General features: G+C 41.3%; 1 protein-coding gene across 3 annotated transcripts in view; it reads right to left on the reverse strand.

The window, feature by feature from the left end:
• Positions 1 to 682: 682 nt before the first annotated feature.
• Positions 683 to 21,325, reverse strand: part of RIPOR2 (RHO family interacting cell polarization regulator 2) — a 133,316-nt gene continuing 112,673 nt past the window's right edge. For all 3 annotated transcript variants that reach the window (XM_081952755.1, XM_081952753.1, XM_081952754.1), the window contains exons 14-22: positions 20,627 to 20,808; positions 15,783 to 15,951; positions 11,165 to 11,300; positions 9,522 to 9,683; positions 8,369 to 8,527; positions 7,721 to 7,926; positions 6,151 to 6,234; positions 3,501 to 3,591; positions 683 to 2,895 (exon numbers count right to left, since the gene is read on the reverse strand). In XM_081952755.1, coding sequence (XP_081808881.1) covers positions 2,795 to 2,895; positions 3,501 to 3,591; positions 6,151 to 6,234; positions 7,721 to 7,926; positions 8,369 to 8,527; positions 9,522 to 9,683; positions 11,165 to 11,300; positions 15,783 to 15,951; positions 20,627 to 20,808 — 1,290 coding nt within the window. In that variant the 3' untranslated portion in view covers positions 683 to 2,794. The remainder of the gene's footprint in view (positions 2,896 to 3,500; positions 3,592 to 6,150; positions 6,235 to 7,720; positions 7,927 to 8,368; positions 8,528 to 9,521; positions 9,684 to 11,164; positions 11,301 to 15,782; positions 15,952 to 20,626; positions 20,809 to 21,325) is intronic.

Below are 21,325 nucleotides of genomic sequence, written 5' to 3' on the forward strand. Positions count from 1 at the left end.
ATCAAGCCGAACAGAGCTGCAATACTCCGATGGCCGGCACAGCTGGCTGCTTACTTGCGAGGAACCTGGGAACCTCCAGGAGGATCCAGCATGCACAATTCACTACCCTAACACAAACAGGTGGGAAAAAACTTGTGATTCAAGTTCAAACACCTTACTTCCGATAATAACATTAAAGATAAGCGAAATAAATAAATAAATAAAACTATTCTAAGGAAGAAACCAATTTTCACTTACAGCAAAAAAATTTACATCTCTTTTCGGGTAAAACTGAGTCGGAATTGGATATCAGCAGGGGAAGCTGGAGGCGTGGCTTCAATTCTGACTCAGTTTCTTGGGCAAATAAGGATTGAACAACCCATTCCTGGACCCTCCTGCGCCATCAGCTGGAGAAATACAAGCTCTGTCTTTATTGTAAGGTTATATGAACAGAATTTTGCAAGACTGAAAAATATTTCTCCTCTCTTTTCCTTTCGCTTTCTGGGAAAATGGGACAATCTAATCTGAAACATTTCCTATGCCCTCCCTCCTGCTACGGGCTGAGAAATCTTTTACACGCTACTTGTCTAGTCTGCAGCTCTTCTTCCTGCCTCCCAAAGTCATTTCCACATAGTTTTGCAGGAACTGATCACCAATAAATGCAAGAAAACTTTATCACATGATATTTCATATTTCAAAAATAATGTTTATTATAACTTAAAGGAAGCAGTAAATACCAGAAATAACAAATACCACAAAATTATTAGGCATATATAAGTCAAGAATCAGTACAAAAGACGACCATAAAAGGTTGCAAGCTCATGTGAGCAATGTGCTATAAAAACCTCAAGCATAATACTTTCACATGTTATGAGAAATTCTTGTTTTCTTCAGTAGACTTTTCAGTAACTGTACAAATGTAATTGTAATCAAGTAATACTTATATGTGATTTATAAATATACAGATATATATATACATTCACAAAAATAATGTCTTAACCATGCATTTGCAAAAGAAGGGCTTTATTAGATCATATTTCTAAACACAACTCCAAAATCTACCTGATTCAGAGAATGCTTGATTGTTTTTGTCTGCTTGTGGACCCCAACCATAGCAGAGAAACTAATTGCTTTCATAATTGTACGGCCACAAAAATAGTAGCAAGAAGTTCTATGGAGCTGCAATTCTATTCATTCTTGTTGGAAAGTAAACAGGTTAAACTCAAGAGGACTTTCAGAGAAAGTCTACATCACATTAAGCTATAAGCTATCTTGATCACCTTATGCTCTATAAGGCAGTCCAGAAATCATCTTTGCTATCATCTGTCATATTGAAAATTAAAATTAAATAAACCAAGGTCTTAAAAAGTAACAGGTAAATTTCACCTCCCTGAAATTTTGGGAATTCGGGCTTATCTGTCATTAAGTATACTCTATATACTTCTCTGTGGAAAAAAAACTATTTAGTTTTTCACCTCCTTTACACAACAGGTTATCAACGAAAAATGTATTCTAGTATTAATGTGCATTTTGAGTGAAAGGCAGAAAAAAAAGAAAGAATGGGCATTTAAACAGGGGACATACACATCCTTAATTAGGCCTAATTTTGAGTATTGCTTACGAGCAGCCGCCCAGCAACGCCCCATTCCAGCTGGGCAGAGCGCCACTCACCGACCCAGTAATATCCCAAAGGCGCTAAGCCACGTGGCGCTCTGCCCGGCTGGATAGAGAGGTTGCGCAAGCACTTGTTCTGCCTCCAGCTCGCGTGTCTCCCTGCCTCACCATGCCCAACTCTCCCTGCAGGACTAGGCCAGGGCACTGCCGCCCCCCCCGCTGCCATGCTCCGAGCATAACCAGAGTTTTCCCGCAGCCAGCCCACAACCATAGAGCATAGTCCCAGAGCGGCTGCTGCCGGAAGACTCGGCAGCGGATCTCCGGAGTTTGGAAGCCAGTTATGCTCGGAGCATGGCGGCAGTGGCAGCAGCGGGGCCACGGCCTGCAGGGAGAGTTGAGCATGATCACCTCATGGCAGCTTTGTTGCGCTGCTGCACAGCCGTTTGCCCCTGAGGCTGTGCCCGGCTCTTCGGGCGCCCGCTCGCAAGAGCGCAGCCACCGGCAACCCCAAACCAATAAGCCCCCCTCCCCTGATAATAAGGCCCAAGCAAAAATTGGGGGGGGTCAAAAGAAAATAAGACCATGTCTTATTTTGGGGGAAACATGGTAGCACTTAGACTTATATACTATTTCATAGTGCTTTACAGCCCTCTCTAAGCAGTTTACAGAGTCAGCATATTATCCCCAATACTCTGGGTCTCCATTTTACAGACCTCGGAAGGATGGAGATTCCAACTGCCAAATTGCAGTCAGCCGGCAGTCAGCAGAAGAAGTCTGCAGTACTGCACTCTAACCACTGCACCACCGTGGCTCTTACATAAATTTTTGCTTTTCAATGTTTTCCACACAGTATCACATATTGCAAACTGGCACAATTATGCCCACCAAATACGCACTGCTCTATATTTAACATAACTTATAATTTCAAAACATCTCTCATTTTTCCAAAGCTTTACAACAATTACATGGATTTCACAAAAAAGCAAGATTATCATAATCTTCAACAAATCAATCTTTCACTATAAGCTACATAGAAGAGCCAACAGCAGCCCATTCATTAAATCCTCTCTTTTTTTTAACACTGATAAGTTCCTAAGTTACAAAACAATTTTCAAAATAATGGGTTTTGAAGTTTCAGTTTATTTACAGGACCATCTTGGTTCACATGAAATTGGCATATCTTAAAATAGAAATTGAACATTTAAAAAGCTGTAGCCACTTCAGTTGTGCGTCGACCCCCAACTTTAACAAATTCACGGGGGAATTTGTCTAGCTGTTCGTATGCCAGACGTCCATCTTCTCCTGAACAGCCACAAAATAAAACAACAATCAATGTTTCATCTTCTCAACTTGCGGTTCTAAACTGTACATCACAATTTCACACTGCATGACATGGCAAGACTGGATATAATATGGACAAGGATTGGGTCTCCTCTGAGACAACCAGGAGTCTGGGTGATTTCATGGAAGTAGCCTTTCAAGTTTTCTTGGCAACAGTAGTAGCAGTCTTTTGTCATAATTTTATTTTTACTTCCTAGTATAGCCTACAGCCCTGCAATTTTCTATAAGCAATCTTACCTTTCCTTTCAAAAGATGAGGAAGAAGGAAGGAAAAGGAAGACTGGGAAATTGCTCCTTCTTACTTTTGGCCTCTCCCTTCCTGAGAATTCCAGTGACAGTGAAAGGAGTACAAGTTTTTATACAGCAAATCACTTAATCACGCCACTATGTTACTGTCAATAGGCGCTTAGGGCTAGTAAATTTAGTAATACTACCTCATTTCTATTTCTTGTAGTTTTTTTTTTTAACCCTTCTCTCAACACTAATATTTTGTCGTGTTCACTAGATTTCTTTTTCCATCTGGAGTAAAAGGAGATACCAGAAACATCATTAAAAAACCCAACCTACCAAGAGAGAGCAAGGTTTCAGAAGCTGTATTCCTAACTTCTTCATTGCCAGATTGGCAAAGAGTGACCAGCATTTTAATACTTTCAGTTGCCTATAGAACGAATAAAGAAATAAATATGTAATTCAGTTCTTGTATTACAGAAAATCTTTATAGCAATGAATAGTACTGCACATCTGAGTTTTTAAACCTGTATATACAGAATAGAGAATAACAGAATTGGAAGGGATCTTGAGGTCTTCTAGTCCAGCCCCCTGCTCAAGCAGGAGACCCTATGTCATTCCAGACAAATGGCTGTCCAGTCTCTTCTCTAGAACCTCCAATGATGGAGTGCTCACTGCTTCCAGAGAACAATTAATCAGAGAACAATTGTGAGAACAATTAATCAGTGGAACAGCTTGCCTCCAGAAGTTGTGAATGCCCCAACACTGGAAGTCTTTAAGAAGATGTTGGATAGCCATTTGTCTGAAACAGTATAGGGTTTCCTGCCTAGGCAGGGGGTTGGACTAGAAGACCTCCAAGGTCCCTTCCAACTCTACTATTGTATTGTATTGTATTGTATTGTATAGAGGTAAGCCATTCCACTGATTGTTTTCACAATTAAAAAATATAAAAACATATGCATTTTCTCAAGCCACCTGGGCATGTCTCCACAGTTCAAAGAATCTTGCTCAACCATGAGCGCCCATGCAGACATCTGAAAACGTCCCCGCAAGAAACTTCCCGGGCCTTCCAAAGGAGGCAACTGATGTCATGCTTTCAGCAGAGATACTTTGTTTACACCAGGGGTGTCAAACTTACATTGTGACGACATCGTCACATAACATATTGGGACTCCCCCCCCCCCACTTCGCTTAACCAGGCGTGGGCGTGGCCAGCATGTTTAACAGCCCTGGTTTACACAAAGATTCTTTATAAAGCAGCACATTCCAATGCATTTTATTTTATTAGTTATGTATGTTTTAACATTAAAGGTATTTGCAATGCTAAATGTACTACACACACTTAGAGAGACTAATTACCTTATATATAAGAATGATACACACTATTCTTTATCTACATTTTGTATTATAGTGCTCAACTTATAACCCATTCATTTAATGATTGGTGAAAATTACAATGGCACTGAAAAAAAGTGACTTATGGCAGGTTTCTATTCTTATGACCATTGCAGCATCTTGGTCACTTGATCAAAATTCCATTATAAAGGTTGCAGTGTCCTGGGATCATGTTACCCCTAATCTGTTGTGGCATTCCGACAAGCAAAGTCAATGGGGAAGCCAGATTGCCTTAACAACCATGTCACTAACTTAACAACGGCAGTGACTCACTTAACAACTGTGGCAAGAAAGGTCATCAAATGGGCAAGATTCACTTAAAAATTATCTTGCTTAGCAATGGAAATTTTGGATTGAATTGTGGCCTAAGTCATACCATACTCTCAAATGACTTATGACAATTTATACAATAACAGTTAACTATAACAATACATAATTTGTTGGTAGTGATGGACATTATGATAGACTATTCTTGACACAAATATCCTTCAGTGTCCCAAATTAGATATACCCATTTCATGGAGGTACTTATTGACTAAAATCTATGCTAAAGTGGACAGGAAAAAGGAGGAATTATTCTCTTTTCTATTTCGTCAACTCTCCTCACTAAATCGTTGCATTAGACACATTCTTGTGAGAGAGAAGTTCCCTGAATATTGGCTCCAGCATAAGTCTGAAAGCTCGGAAGACCAAACCTCATGTCCCAGTGACCAACCCAGATTGGATCCTGCAACATTATCCTGGGATACATATATTTGCCTTCATTTGTAAAAAAAACCAAACGGGTACATAGGTCCTAATTTCAGCCCAGGAAACATTTCCATGACAGAAAGGATGAGCTGTGCACAACAGGATTTGTCTTAGAAATCTATAAAAGTTGATGGTGTTAGCAGTGATGGTGAAATTGAGTGCTTTGATTAAATAAAAGAATACAATTAATTTTGTTTTTACTTGGAAACTGCTTTTGGACTTTGTGCTAGAAGTGGGAAAAAATGAATATTTGATTTTGGGCTTCGCTGATTAGACAGGTTTGTTGTTATAGAAATGACTAGTACAAAGTTGAGGTTGTATGTTATTCTGCACCAAAAGGAAGTCGGAAATCAATTCTTTTCTTTTTCTATTTCTCCTTTCCCCCTTGCACTTTTTCCTCTTTTCCTTTTCCTCTCCTATTTTCCCATTATTTTCATTTTTTCTTCGTATTTTTGTATTTATATTCTGATAAACTAATAAAAATATCGAGGGAAAAAAGGATTTGTCTTAGTAAGGTTTTTGTAATGGAAATATGAACGCATACACAGCAACATGGGACAAACCCTACCCAACCAAACAGCAGCTTCCCATGTTCTTCTAATCATCATACAATATGAATCAGAGAACACAGCCTCTTTCCCAAATACATTGTTAGACTATATGAATCAAATCCCTCCCATTTTGGTAAAGTAATATCTGGACAACCAATTCAAGAGAACAATGCTCTTCTTATTGTGTATTCAAGAATGGTTATTGAAACCTCTGGTGGTTGGGTTTTCTTTTTTTTTCTTTTTTGGCTTGGCCTTTTGTAGGTCATGGGAAAGTCAAGAAGGCAGAAGTTTACCTGAAGGCATTTCAAGGCCAGGCAAGCAGCCTTCTGCAGATGGAGGCTGGGCTGGGCAAGGCTCTCACAGTAATAAATTAAAGCCTGGAAAAAAAAGAGAGACCGTGAGACTGTGGAGCAACACCCTTTCAGAACAACAGCCAAAAAAAGAAAAAAAATCTTCTGCTTAGAAAAATAAATTCACCAAATGAAAAACAAAGCAGTATTCATCTCTTTGAAAGGAGAGCATTGATTGTTTAGGTAAAGGCGGGGGGAGAGAAAGGGAAGGCAACCAATTACCACAAAAGTTTTTACTTCCTGCCACAACTATTCCTGGGTAGGATGCAATCAGAGATGTGTAAATATTCTATGAATGAAGCATCATCCTACGTGTGGAGTGGAAAAGTTCATGCCCAACCACAACATTTGTTTTCAGTCTTTGGGTCTGTGCCTGGTCTAAAAGTAAGGCTATTCTAGGCAAAAGGAGTTAGGGAGGTCGAGGAGCAGGTAAAAGCCAGCCTTGCAGACTGGGGGAAGAGAAGGCTGTAGTGCAGTGTTTTTCAACCTTGGCCTTCCTGAAGATGCGTGGACTTCAACTCCTAGAATTCCCCAGCCAGCAAAGGATTCTGGGAGTTGAAGTCCACGCATCTTTAGGTAGGCCAAGGTTGAAAAACACTGCTGTAGTGCACTGTTGCCTCTTCCCCCTCAGCTACTCCCAGCAAGGTATACCCCACTGGACCGTCTATCCCCACCGGTCTTCCCAGAGCATTCCCTCCCTCCCTCCCTCCCTGTAACTGCTATCAATATCCCAGCACAGCATAACCCACCACCTTGTCCATCCCCATAGTATCCCAGTGTTGGTCATGCTCCAGAATATATTCCCATTCACTTCAGGCAATCTGGCATGCACCTCACTGATGCGGAGAGCAAAAAGCAGCGTGTGCAGGGATGACACTGACAAAAGATTTCACATCAACAGGGAAGACCTAGAAGGAACTAGATCTAAAATCACACTTTCTTCTACTAAAAGATTTGCCACCTCCCTGGAACAATGAGCAATGAGATCGAGCAATATGATCTTATTTTTATTGGCAGTCACCTTCAATTTATTATCCCTCATCTAATCCAATACCAATTGCACATAGGCATTCAGAGAAGCTCCATTATTATCTCAAGATATTTATAAAGACATCAATTGGGTGTTATTAGCATATTGGTAGATTCTCAGCAGTTTCATTGTAGCTAGTGAAAATCTGAGTAGTGCCACGAGGGACACCAAATAATAATACAACAATGGCTATTTTGTCTATATGCCTCCTAATAGCACCATCTGAAATCTATCTGAGAGTCAGAAATGCAATAAGTGGTTCCTATTTTTCCAAATTCTGTGCTAACTAGAAGAATAAACTTACGCTACCAAGGGAGAGAAATATCTATTGGATTAACCAAGGTAATCCACCCCTGTAATATGCTCATCCAGCTTTGCAATTGTTTGATAAATCAGGTTCAAACTATTATTTAGCATGATGTTTAAGCACATCTAAAATCTGGTAATTCTACCTTTGTCCAATAGGTTTTCTCTAACACTTACTTTTTCCCTGAAGTGTCTGTTTTCTGCTGCAGCAGCTGACAATATTGTTACCACAGCTTCACAGGTTTCCCTTTTATTTTCAGTCAGAAGGACAGCCAAAGATTTCAGCACTTCTTGTTGAGGTGAGACACTGATGGAGGTTACATTGGCCTTATTCTGCAAGAACTTTTCATCTCTTAAAGACTGTAGAGTTTGTACCATTAAAGCTAAAACACAAAGACATTTCACAATTTGTCCCTTTTTAGAAGTTAACAAATTAGACTAAAAGATGCATTTGAAATGGCATACAAACATCCAGCAATATCTGTGAAGGGTAGAATAATTTTAAATATGTGGGAATGAGCTATCTGTTACCACCACTTCTGACCATCACTACAGAGTTCAATCTACCGTCTCCATCATCAAACTGTGGATCTCATGGCTGAAACATATGACTTAATTTGTGTTTTACACCCTCTTTTTTGTATAGAAGAAAATGATGGAGAATATTCTACCCCCCAAAATATCTGCCTTTTGTATAGAACACTTCTGAAATGTTTCGGAATCCTCAAAAACAACTTTCAGATGTTTTTTCTACCATTTTAACTGTTCCTTCTAAAAGTATTGTGGCCTTATGGAATTTGAACTTTTGAAGAGCCTGTTTCTTACCTTCTTTTGCAAGCTGAAGCAAATAGTTTGCCAGATCACTAACATTTTTATTAGCAAAATAGTTGTAATACTGAAAAACTGTTATAACTTCCAAGGGCAGACTGGAGGAGAGAAGAGGTTCTGCACGATCCAAGATCTGAGAAATCAAAGTTCTGAACACTGCATATAACCAGATAAAAGTATTAGTTAGCAAATGAATCTTCATTAATGAGAGCAACATAAAATTACTAGAGGTAAGTCATTTTTAGAAAGGATAATAATGTGTTTTAGAAAAAAAAATAGACCACTTCATACTTTCATACTAGAAATTTACAATTATAATTTCCAGAAAGCATCAGTATGACAATGATTAGAGATTATGCAAACTGTAGAATATTGGCAAACTCGGGGAAACTGATTGGTACCTCTGATCTACAACGACACTCAATTCAAAAGTCATTATATTTCTATTGTACCCGAATAGAACAAATGGAAAGAAAATAGGCTACTGGTATGATATGACATGAATTCACCTTAAAAGTGATTGACTTTGGTTGAATATATTCATTTTATTATGGGCACGGTCTAAAGAAATCTGGAACTGCAATCCAAAATTTTATTGCTTAAAAAAAACTCAAAATAATTTATTTAAATAGCAACTTTTAAAACTAGGTTTTTAGCTAAAGTTTGGATAAAATCTTATCAGTGTTAAAAGCCCATGCCCATATGTAATTATTTCAAGATTAGGTAGGTCCAGTAATATTTAGTCAAATAGTTTGTACTGTAAAATGAGATAATGTATTTTATTTGACAAAAGGTTTTTTGGATTTCAGTTAACATTAAAAATATTGCCATAATCTCTACGTTTTCATTAAAAACTAATTTTATACCTCTGGAAAGCTATTCATTTACTTGTTTGTACTAATATTACATAATATTGTATAATAATAGTGCAATCGCATACATGATGTTATAGAATTTAAGGCCCTGATTTATTTCAAGATTAAATGCTTATATAGGACTTAAATCTCAAATTATGTGATAGACCTAATATCTGAATCTTGAAAGACCAAATATTCAACAGCCAGTACTAGTTATTATGTTTTGAAATATTTGATTAATTAATGCGATCTTTGCAACCACTTTTTTCTGGAAGCACATTAGGTAGCTGTACCTGTTTCTGAAAGTCCTGGATATTCACCATTCACTACTGTAGAAAAAGTGATATCCAATTGTTTGATCATTTTGTCTGCAGAGGTGTGATACAACCCAGAAGAATTGGTACACTTATTCCAGAAAGAAAGGAGGGATATCTTTTTCTGAAATTCTGGAATTGCTAATGGAAAAGAATACCATAGTAGTGAATTATTAGTATAAATTAAAACTGGACAATAATCAGCTCTATATTTAAAGGAAATTAGTACAGGGTTATGTTTACTTAGAAAATGGAACAAAAATAAAGTTCTTTGACTGGAAAGGTAACAATAATTTACCGACTATGTCTATCATTTGTAGGATCTAGATCCGTGATGGTGAACCTATGGCATGGGTGCCACAGGCGCCATCCGTGATGGTGAACCTATGGCACCTCTCTGTGGGCATGCCAGCTGTCGCCCCAGCAAAGCTCTACTGTGCATGCACATGCACCTCCCGCCGGCCAGCTGGACTTTGGGTCTCTGCCACGCATGCATGGGGGGCAGAGCACATGCGGGGAACACGCACGTGCATGTGCGGGCAACGCTCACATTGTATTTTGGGGGTTCACGTCAGAGGTGGGTTTCTGCCGGTTCGCCCCGGATCGGGCGAACCGGTAGTAGTGGCAGTGGGAGGCTCTGCCTGGACACTTCTGCGCATGTGCAGAAGCATCGCGTGAGCGTGCACGAGCGAACCAGTAGTAAAATAAATTGAAACCCACCACTGGTTCGAGGGTGTGCACCCCCCCTCCCGCACCCCAGTTTGGGCCTGGAAGGTTTTCTGCACCAACCTGTAAGCCAAAATGGGGTGCAGGGGTCCCGCAAGAGCCCCACCCCGTTTTGGGCCTGGAAGGCATCCTGCACCAACCTGGAAACCAAAAATTGGCGAGGGGGGACGCATGTGCAGGGATGCATGCGCGGGGCATGCATGTGCATTGGGGGACAGAGTGGATGCATGGGGGCTGGGCGCATGCGCAGGGGCACTCACATTTTGGGGTTTCGCATGCACGCACGCACGCTTTGGGCATTCAGCACTAAAAAGGTTAGCCATCACTGATCTAGATCAATGTTTCTTAACCTCAGCAATTTTAAAATGGGTAGACTTCAATTCCCAGAATTCCCTAGCCTGGCTAATGAATCTCTTGAGGTTAAAATGTCATGCTAGAAGGATGTTCACTAGAAGAGTGGTCACAGATTGCCCACCTTTGCTGCTCTTCAGACAACAACTCCCTGTGGCTTTAAACTATTTTTCCCTCATGTCCTTCCTTGTAATAACTTGGAATTCTGAGCCCATGATAGTTGGCATGTTCAGATCACTGTTCTTTGTCTGAGCTACTGTCTTTTTTCATCCATCTTGATTTTGTACATATTACCATGGTTTAATTAATACTTTTCACCAAAGAAATCTGCAGGGGGCTGAAACTTGATAGTCTAAACCCACATAGGCTTACTTACAACAAAGTTCATGGTATTTAATCTGGCTTACACTGGATACATAATTGTACAACAGCAGCCTTAAAAGAGTAGATCTGAACATGCACAGAAAAGTACTGCATAGTATAGGGCAAGAAACAGCAATACATAATCATATATTCACATGAATATTGTCTATGCTATTTCTCACCTTCAGTTATAGGTCTGAAGCTTCCCAGGATCTCACTGCTGATCTCTGCAAGATTCTCAATCACTAAAATTTGTTGTGATAGTTTATCCAGAAGAGACCTTGTGACAAAGGGAGTTCTGCTAGAGAATACAATTTGCTGGTAAAATAGGAAAGAACAGTGTAAATATTCCCCATACAGAACTATCATTAATTAGGTCAAAATTCCAAAAGTGAACAAATGCAAATTTATCAAAGAATGATGTTATAACTTTATGTATTTTACAAACATGATCTTCATCATACATTTTAAAAATGGGATTCAAATGTGATATGTTTCTGCTAATTGCTAACCAGCTATATTGGATTGTGTATTGGATTCTATTATTTTGACTTTGAGAATATGTGCCTTTAATCTAAATAGAGAATTTAGTATGTTTCTCTAGTAGTGATCTCTTTTCTCAGCAAAGTAGATAAATAACAGTAAACAGATTTGCTATACTACTCTGAATATGCCATATTTTCCTCTGAATGTGACATATTTACTTCAGAGAAAGAAAATCCTACTTTTATGATTACTATACACAAAAGGGGGGAATATACTTCCATTATTTTAGTCTCAGCAAGTGCACAATAATCCACCTGAACAATTTCTGGGAAGGAGGAATTATGCTTTTTATATGATTTTAGGCTGATCAGTGACCAAAATAAATATTTATTTTGTTATTATTTATATCCTGCCTTTATTGTTTTTATAAATAACTCAAAGCAGTGAACATATGTAATACTCCTTTTTCCTCCCATTTTCCTTACAACAACACATCTGTGAGATTGATTGGCTGAGAAAATATGACTGACCCAAAGTCATCCATCTTGTTTTCATGCCTAAAATGGGATTAGAACTCATGGTCTCCAGGTTTCTAGCCTGGTGCTTTAACCGCTAGACTAAACTGCTCAATTTTGACTTATTTGGAAATATGTCTCATTCACAATGATTTGTAGTACTTTAGTACTACACACCTCAGTAGGACTTTAACCCTATGAAGTACCGTATTTATCGGCGTATAACACGCACAGGCGTATAACACGCACCTTCATTTTAAGAGGGAAATTTCAGGAAAAAAATTTAAATTTCAAATAAAGAACTTTGAAGCAAAATAAGGGTAGCTCAGAACTTTTTTTTATTAATATTATTACCACTTATAAGGTAAATAATGTAAAAGGACAGTAAAAGCAACTGTTTTAACAAAGAAACTTGGATATTCTGTTTTTACAAGTTTACTCAGAAATCGCTACCTGGGAAACCAAGAAACTCTTCATCTTCACTGCTATCTTCAAAATCGCAATGAACACTGCTGCTTTCACTGCTACTATCTTCCACCCTCCCTCCCTTCCTTCCTCCTTCCCTTCCTTCCTGCCTCCCTTCCAGTTCCCTCCTTCCTCTTTCCTCCTGCCTGCCTGCCTTCTTTCCCTCCTGCTTATCTATGCTTCCTTCCTTCCTTGCACCTCCCTCCCTTCTGCCTGCCTGCCTTCTTTCCTCTTTCCCTATCCTCCTATCCTTCCTTTCTTCCTCCCTCCTTCCCTGCCTCCCTTCCAGTTCCATCCTTCCCTCCTTCCTTCTGCCTCCTTCCTGCCTGCTTGCCTTCTTTCCTCTTTCCCTCCAGCGTGTCTGCTTTTCTTTCCTTCCTTCCACCTCCCTTCTGCCCTCCTGCTTTCTTTCCACTTTCCCTCTTGCTTGTCTATCCTTACTCCCTCCTCCCCTCCTTCCCTTCCTTCCTGCCTCCCTTCCAGTTCCATCCTTCCCTTCCTTCTGCCTTCCTGCCTTCTTTCTTCTCCTGCTTGTCTGCTTTTCCTGTGTGCGCGCGCGCGCGAAAAAGAGGTGGTGGGAGAGAAATTTGAAAGGTCTTCTGCTTTCGGAACTCGGAAATACCCCCCCTCCCCTTTTCCTCCAGCGAGCACGGAGCTTGACGTAGGCGAAGTGTGAGCGCGCGCGCGAAAAAGAGGTGGTGGGAGAGAAATTTGAAAGGCCTTCTGCTTTCGGAACTTGGAAATACCCCCCCACACACACTCCCCTTTTCCTCCAGCGAGCACGGAGCTTGAAGGAGGCGAAGTGTGAGCGCGCGCGCGAAAAAGAGGTGGTGGGAGAGAAATTTGAAAGGTCTTCTGCTTTCGGAACTCGGAAATACCTCCCCCCACTCCCCTTTTCCTCCAGCGAGCACGGAGCTTGAAGGAGGCGAAGTGTGACCGCGCGTGCGAAAAACAGGTGGTGGGAGAGAAATTTGAAAGGTCTTCTGCTTTCGGAACTCGGAAATACCCCCCCTCCCCTTTTCCTCCAGCGAGCACGGAGCTTGACGTAGGCGAAGTGTGAGCGCGCGCGCGAAAAAGAGGTGGTGGGAGAGAAATTTGAAAGGTCTTCTGCTTTCGGAACTCGGAAATACCTCCCCCCACTCCCCTTTTCCTCCAGCGAGCACGGAGCTTGAAGGAGGCGAAGTGTGAGCGCGTGCGCGAAAAAGAGGTGGTTGGAGAGAAATTTGAAAGGTCTTCTGCTTTCGGAACTCGGAAATACCCCCCCCACTCCCCTTTTCCTCCAGCGAGCACGGAGCTTGAAGGAGGCGAAGTGTGAGCGCGCGCGCGAAAAAGAGGTGGTGGGAGAGAAATTTGAAAGGTCTTCTGCTTGCCGTGGGCGGGCCGCATTTACATAGAGCAGGGAGGGCTGTTAAAGGGCCGTATTAAACCGCCCCCTGGGCCGCAAATGGCCCGCGGACCGGACTTTGGACATGCCTGGTGTATACGGTACTTGTTAATACTGTAAAAACATGGCTTCTTAACATTATATCGGCGTATAACACACATACATCATTTGCCCCCTATTTTTCGGGGGGAAAAGTGCGTGTTATACGCCGATAAATACGGTATATCAGCGATGGCGAACCTTTTTTTGGCTCGCGTGCCACAATTGGGGGGAGCGCGGGAGGGTCATGTGCAGGCGTGCTGCACCCATAATGCAACGCGCGATCCCCCAGTGCCCATGCGCGCACAACGCGCCCCCCCATTTTTACATGCTTTTTTCACCCTCCCCAGGCTCCAGAGGCTTTATAGGAGTCTGGGGAGGGCGAAAAGAGCCCCCCCATGTCCCCCGAGGCCCTCCGGAGGCTTCAGGGACCGTCCGGAGGTTTCCCTGAAGCCTTCGGAACGCTTAAAACCACCCTCCAAGCAAACCAGAAGTGACTTCCGGATTGCTCGGAGGGTCGTTTTAAGTGTTCCGAAGGCTTCAGGGACCGTCCAGAGGCTTCCCTGACACCTTCGGAGCGCTTAAAACCACCCTCCGAGCAAACCGGAAGTGACTTGTGGCACGCGTGCCATAGGTTTGTCATCACTGAAGTATATAAACTTACATCTCCAATTTACCGTATTTTTGAGCGTATAAAACACACATTTTTCCCTCAAAAGAGGCTGAAAATCTGGGTGTGTCTTATACACTGAATACAGCATTTTTTGCCTCCTGAAACCCCGCCCCTTCACCAAAAGGGCCGTGTAGAGCCTGTAGAAGGCTTTCAGATTGTTCCTGGGGCTGAGGAAGGCAGAAATGAGTGAAAAACGGGCCATTTTTTGCTCAGTTTTGCTGCAGCCCCCAGGACTACTCTATAAGCCTCCTAAAGGCTATGCATGCAATTTTTTTGACAAAAAACGGGCCCATTTTCGTGAAAAATGGGCTGTCTTTTGCTTGTTTTGGGGGGGCACCCCCCAGGAGCACTCTGCAAGCCCCCTAAAGGCTACTCATGCCTCTTTTAAAAAAAAATGGGCCAGTTTTTGTGAAAAACGGACCGTTTTGGGGAGGTTTGCGAAGTGCAAAAACTTTTTTTTAATTTGCCTCTTCAAAACCTTGGTGCGTCTTATACTTCGGTGCGTCTTATACTCCGAAAAATACGGTAAGTCTAACTTAAAACTTAGTCATCTCATTAGGTTTTCTGCACAGTTGAAACCCTGTTTTTGTTTTTCAAACAACTTCTGAAAGCTCAAACTGTGTAAAGAAATCTGGATCAGATGAGAATATATAGCTTCTGTCTCCTATAGTGTCAATGTGCTATTACCAATTTGGTACCAGACCATGTCACATTGAATAGCAAAAAGTGGACAGGAGTTCTATTTAGGTTCAAGCAGACCATGATAAAATAAAATCATATATGGAGAACATGAGATGAGAGTCAAAATGGAGATTGGCATGGAGCAGGGGTGGGGAACCACGGTCCTTTTATGACTTGTGGACTTTTATGATTTGTGGACTTCAACTCCCAGAATTCCTGAGCCATGCTGGCTCAAGTCATAAAAGGGCCATGGTTTCCCACTTCTGGAATGGAGAGTAGCAATAAAGTTTGGGCCTTCATCTCTTGTTGAAAACGTCTGAAGAGAAATAAGTTTTTTCTGGATTAAAAAAAAAAAACCTTTCACATTCTATGGCTTCTTTGGACAAGCACATTTGCTAGTCCCCCCACCCCCCAACCACAGAGTCTGTCTTTTTCTGCTTATGCAAGAGTACAAAGGAAATTAAGTTCCAACAAACAAGGCTGTGTACACAACACAGAAAACAAGAGCAGATGAGTCTTAAATCATCTCTGAAAAAACATGTAACCCTATGGGATACCTGGATAAGTTGTGTGCAGTACTGCAAGTGCTTGACTATGGTGATATCAAGACTTTCATTTCCGGTGGTCAATGGCAGAGGACTTCCAGCCACACTGGTTCCAACTCCTGTGTCTTCCGTCAATGCTTCACTGAGATGCCCTCTGCCTTCTGGGTGTTCTGACCTGTAACTGTTCAAGCTGGGAGGTAAGCAGGCAGTTTGATTTTCTTTTCATGTAAGCAATGCACAAGAGAAATGGTTGAAAGCACTCTCCTGTAACCAAACAGCTCTTCATAGGCCAGTAACCTTTTAATGAATACATTGTACCTCAAATTGGCAGTAGCATTAGGTAAAAATGCCAAAAAAGTGTCCGCATTTAAAAGATATATCTTTACCACACTAGCCTACTTGTTTTTTTGAAACAATCACTTTTTTGTAAGGAAGTCTTCCTAAGAAGTCTTTGAAATCAACCTTTGCTATAGTTTTTCTTTTCTTTTTTCCCCCTCTTTTCACCTTGCTCTGTTGACAACATCCTTTGCCAAACTGCTCTGTGGATATAACTGAACTATAGATTTGTGGTTTTCAAAAGTTATACAATTAAGATGTAATATGTCAGTCCTTTCCTGACATGTGATTAATTGTCCAGCTAAAATAATAATAATTAAAAAGTAAGGTTGAGGGAGAATCTGTTGGAAAGGAAGTCATAACTGATTTACAAAGAACAAACTTGAGTTTTCTGTTTCCTTTAAACATCTATTTCATTCTACTAACTAATTTAAACCAAGGGATTTTTAAATTTTAAATAAAATCTTGACCTCTCAGCAGCTTCCAATATCGTCAATTAGGGCATCCTTCTACATCAGCTTTGGGAGTTCATGTAGGGGCAAAGTTTTATCCCCATTTCCCTTCATCTCCTGGTGTAGATACCCATCACATTGATAGGAGAGGAGTAGCCTGCAAAGGATGGCTTTTTTGATGTGCCACAAATTTATCATTTACATAAAATTGCTGGATGAGGTCATTTGATGGCATAGGGCAGGGGTGGCGAACACGCAGCTCACGAGCCGCATGCGGCTCGCGGCCAAAATAAATGAGGCTCTTTGCCTCTTACCATTATTTAGTATGCTGTGGCTCGGATCGCGCGCTAAACCCGGAAGTACGGTCGACACGACGACGCTTGCCTGCTGGAGCGTCGTCGCGTCGACCGTACTTCCGGGTTTAGCGCGCGATCTGAGCCACAGCATACTAAATAATGGTAAGAGGCAAAGAGCCTCATTTATTTTGGCCGCGAGCCGCGTGTTAAGTTAAGATGAAGTCTTAAGTTAAGATGAAGTGGAAGATGGGTAATAATTAGGGGAATGGAGACTTTGGGTTGTGGAGTCCACTTTTTTAAAAAAATACAAAAAAACCAGCCCTTAGAACTTGAACTTTGCTAATCAGAATAAAATGCTAAGACTAAGTAGTCAGAGGAAGGTTGTAGCAGTACTGTCAGTCACCTATTGCACCTCATCATGAATCAAGTATTCTATATTTTAAAAAATACAAACTTATATCTTAGTTACTAGAGATCAAAGTGTCCAAGGAAATAGATTAATTCAAATGCAATGAATTAATCATTATACTGAAGTTAAAAGACAAGCAATTATCAGAATGGTGGCTATGGCAGAGATCTTTCTAAATTTTTAACATTTCATTTAACTTAAAATACTGGAAGTTGGAAAAGATTGGTGATCTGCCAATCATTTGTAGATATACCAAACCCATAGAATCACAGGGTTGGAAGGGACCACAGAGGTGATTGTTCAATTTTATCTTTAAATAAGATTAAGACAATTTGCTTTGTAATCCAGTCTAAGATTAAGAAATGCTGCTCCTCTATATCTTTCTTTTGAGTCTTGTATGATTTTGAATCTTGCCCCCCCACCCACCACCCAGCTTCCAGTTGGTGCCATTTGGAATAAAACATTTATCTTAGATAATATCTAAGTTTCAAGGAATTGTTCATTTCATTCAATAATTTGTTATAATTGTTTTCAAATGTATTATTATTATATCCTATTAAATAAGAGTTCTAGATATTTCACTATATTTTTCTCATATCCCAATCCCCCTTTTCATGTTTTTTTTCCATTGGAAATTGAATGCCTTATTATCTTACTTTTCATTTAATTTTTTATCTCTTAAAGGTAGCCAAAAATCTTTGGATTCTGCCATTAGTATCTTATGGAGCTTTGTGTTTGCATAATCGTTACTACTATATCATTTGCATAGCATTTCATCTTGTATCTCTTTCTACCTGAATCTTTAGCTGAAATATTTGTTTAGCTTTTCAGTTCTGGCCCGCCAGGACCTCCTAACCCAGGGGTGTCCAAACTTGGGAACTTTAAGACTTGTGGACTTCAACTCCCAGAATTCCCCAGCCAAGTTTGGACACCCCTGTCCTAACCAATTATAAATAATAAAAGAGAAAATGCCCATCTTTGCCTTTGACTTTCCATATTATTTATTTTATTTATTTATTTATTTCTTGGATTTCTAGACCGCCCCCTCTCCCAAAAAGGGACTCGGGGCGGTGTACAGTCAATGCAGATAGAAATACAATCATAAAACAATTAAATACATTTGGATGGAGGAGATAGGCTGTACAAGAAATAAATATATTCTAAAACCCTAAAAACATCCCCAATTAAAAACCCAAACCCAATTAAAATAAATCCCCGGGAGGAAAAACTAAGAAAGTGCCAGGCCAGCTGATTGAAATAGGTGAGTCTTTAACTTTTGACGGAAGGAACGGAGGTCGGTGGTGGTTCGAATGTCGGGGGGGAGGTCATTCCAGAGGGTTGGGCCCATCACAGAGAAGGACCTACTCCTAGGTGTCGCCCGCTGACACTGCCTAGCGGACGGCACCAGGAGGAGTCCCTCCCTGTGTGAGCGAATAGGTCGCAGGGACGTGTGTGGTAGGATGCGATCCTGCAGATATCTAGGTCCTATGCCATGGAGCGCTTTAAAGATAGTGATCAATACCTTGAAACGCACCCGAAAGGCCACAGGTAGCCAGTGCAGCTCGCGCAGGAGCGGTGTTACGTGGGAGTAACGTGTACTCCCCATGATAACCCGCGCGGCTGCGTTCTGAACTAGCTGCAGTCTCCGGATGCGTCCCAAGGGAAGCCCCATGTAGAGGGCATTGCAGTAGTCCAGGCGAGACGTCACCAGCGCATGAGTGACCGTGCGCAGGGCACTCCGGTCCAGTAGGGGGCGCAATTGGCGCACCAGGCGAACCTGGTGGAACGCCCCCCTTGCCACGGCTGCCACATGGTCCTCCAGTGACAGCTGGGCATCAAGGAGGACGCCCAAATTGCGCGCCCGCTCCACAGGGGACAGTTGTTCGCCCCCTATGGCCAGCGATGGTGTCAGCTGGCTGAACCGAGGTGCCGGTACCCATAGCCACTCGGTCTTGGAGGGGTTGAGTTTGAGTCTGTTGTCCCCCATCCAGACCCCGACGGCTTCCAAACACAGGGACATCACTTCGACAGCCTCGTTGGGGTGGTTTGGGGTTAAAAGATTGTAGAGATTATTCCATTTACTGTGAATTTTAACTTGTCAAAAGCTTTGTGTCTAAAAATATTTCCGTTGCCTTCCGTTGCAGCTCTAATGGGTTTATAAAAATTTATAACAAAAAACACCTGACTGAGCATGTTATATTATGTGTTTAATATATTATTGTTAAAATTATATACTTTTGTGTGAGTGTTTGTCTGTTTTGGCAGGTCACTGCGTGGTGTGGCTCTCTGACTCTCACAGTTTAAAATTTTGGCTCTTTTTGTCGAACTTGTTCGCCACCCCTGGCATAGGGTAAGGTATCCTAAGTATGCAAATGATACTCAGTTACACAACTCCATCCCAAGTTGACCAATGCCTTGGAGATCTTCCCTTGGTATCTGGAGGCCAGGGACTTCTGAATGGGGAGGAATAGAGTTCAGATCTAGCCTGGTAGGACGAAGTGGGTCCAATGATATTCCATTAAGGTCTGGATGGCGTTGCAGAACTCAAGACAGAATGATTTACAATTTGGAAATCCCCCTGGACTCATAACTCCTGATTTATTTTTTAAAAAAGGGGGGGGGGGATTTCTTGTACAGCTTCTTATTTTATGCCAATTGCACCCTTCCTGCACTGGAAGGTATTGCTCATGGTCATACATGTTTCAGCCCTCACCAGAATGGCCTACTGTAATGCATTCTGCATGGGACTGATCTTGAAGAACATCTGGAAGCTGGAATTGGTCCAGAATGCAGGGACAGGAGCGATCACTGATGTTTTCCAATGAAAGAGGATTGTTGGTCTCTATCCACTCTATTAGATCAAGCAGGAGGGTTGTGCCTTGGTACCCATCAGTTACAGGATATCATCTTGTGGGACCCAGAAAATATGTCCTTCCTGTGGTGGTATCTGCCCCCTGGAACATCTTATCCTCTGAGATCAAATTGATTCTGAGCCTCCTTGTTCTCCCAGGCATAGGGATTATGAAATAAGTGAAACCTGATTCTACATCCTACATTATAGACAGAGATGAGGCAATGGATTATGTACATATAATCTGATAAATACAGAAAAACATTACCATATTCTTTGTTCTTTTCAGCACATCATTTTGAACGAATATAGAATGTCTCAGTTTACAAGTACAAAGGGAACGTATCTGAAACCCCTATAATCTGTCCTGCTAACAACATTCTCAGGACTCTGTCAAAAATTACTGATCTAGGGGCTCTAATATTACATTTCATCTTTCTTGAATGAACACTACATACTATACTTGGCAGAAAGCAATAAACCTGAGAAGCACTCAATGCTGGCATTCTTACCTGTTTTTCTCGATTTCAGTGTCTGAGAACACAGAGTCTGCGCCACGAACACCACCGCAAAATTCATCGGTACCACCTTCATCCTCAAAGTCAGAAGTGTTGAGGAAATCAAAACTTTCCAGTGCACTCTCAACTGTTAGGCTTAAGCTGGATGACCTGCTGTGACTTACTACTGGTCTGCCCTGCAAGAGCAAAACCAAAACAATATGTGAAGAACAGTTTAGCCATTCAAAATGGTTTGGTTTCAAGAATATTCCAGGAAAATTGGGTGCGAGTGTTTCTCTTCAAATACACCAATGATCCCCTACAGTTGGCTTATTTGGCCTTGTCCTCCCATCATTTATTTCCAGAATTTAGGATTTTACTTTTCGTGTATTTTGAGAACAGAGGAGGATCTAACTTATGGAAATTTATTTCAACAATAGATGTAGTTGTGATGAGATTTAGAAAAAATCAGATCTAAATGAGCTGAGATTTCCATTATTGAAAAAGTCCTACCCCGAGAAAAAGCTAAGTAATCCACTTCTCTGACATGCTCACTGGTCAACTGAGATGTGATCAGGAAATTCCCAAAAGGGATTATTTGACTTTTAAAAATACTGTACTTAGGGTTAGATCAGGGATGTCAAACTTGCCTCATCACGGTGTCATATTACATATCACAACTCCCCCCCCCCTTTTGCTAAACCGGGTGTGGGC

The sequence above is a fragment of the Natrix helvetica genome (genome assembly GCF_964273705.1).
Source record: "Natrix helvetica genome assembly, chromosome: 4".
Taxonomy (NCBI): domain Eukaryota; kingdom Metazoa; phylum Chordata; class Lepidosauria; order Squamata; family Natricidae; genus Natrix; species Natrix helvetica.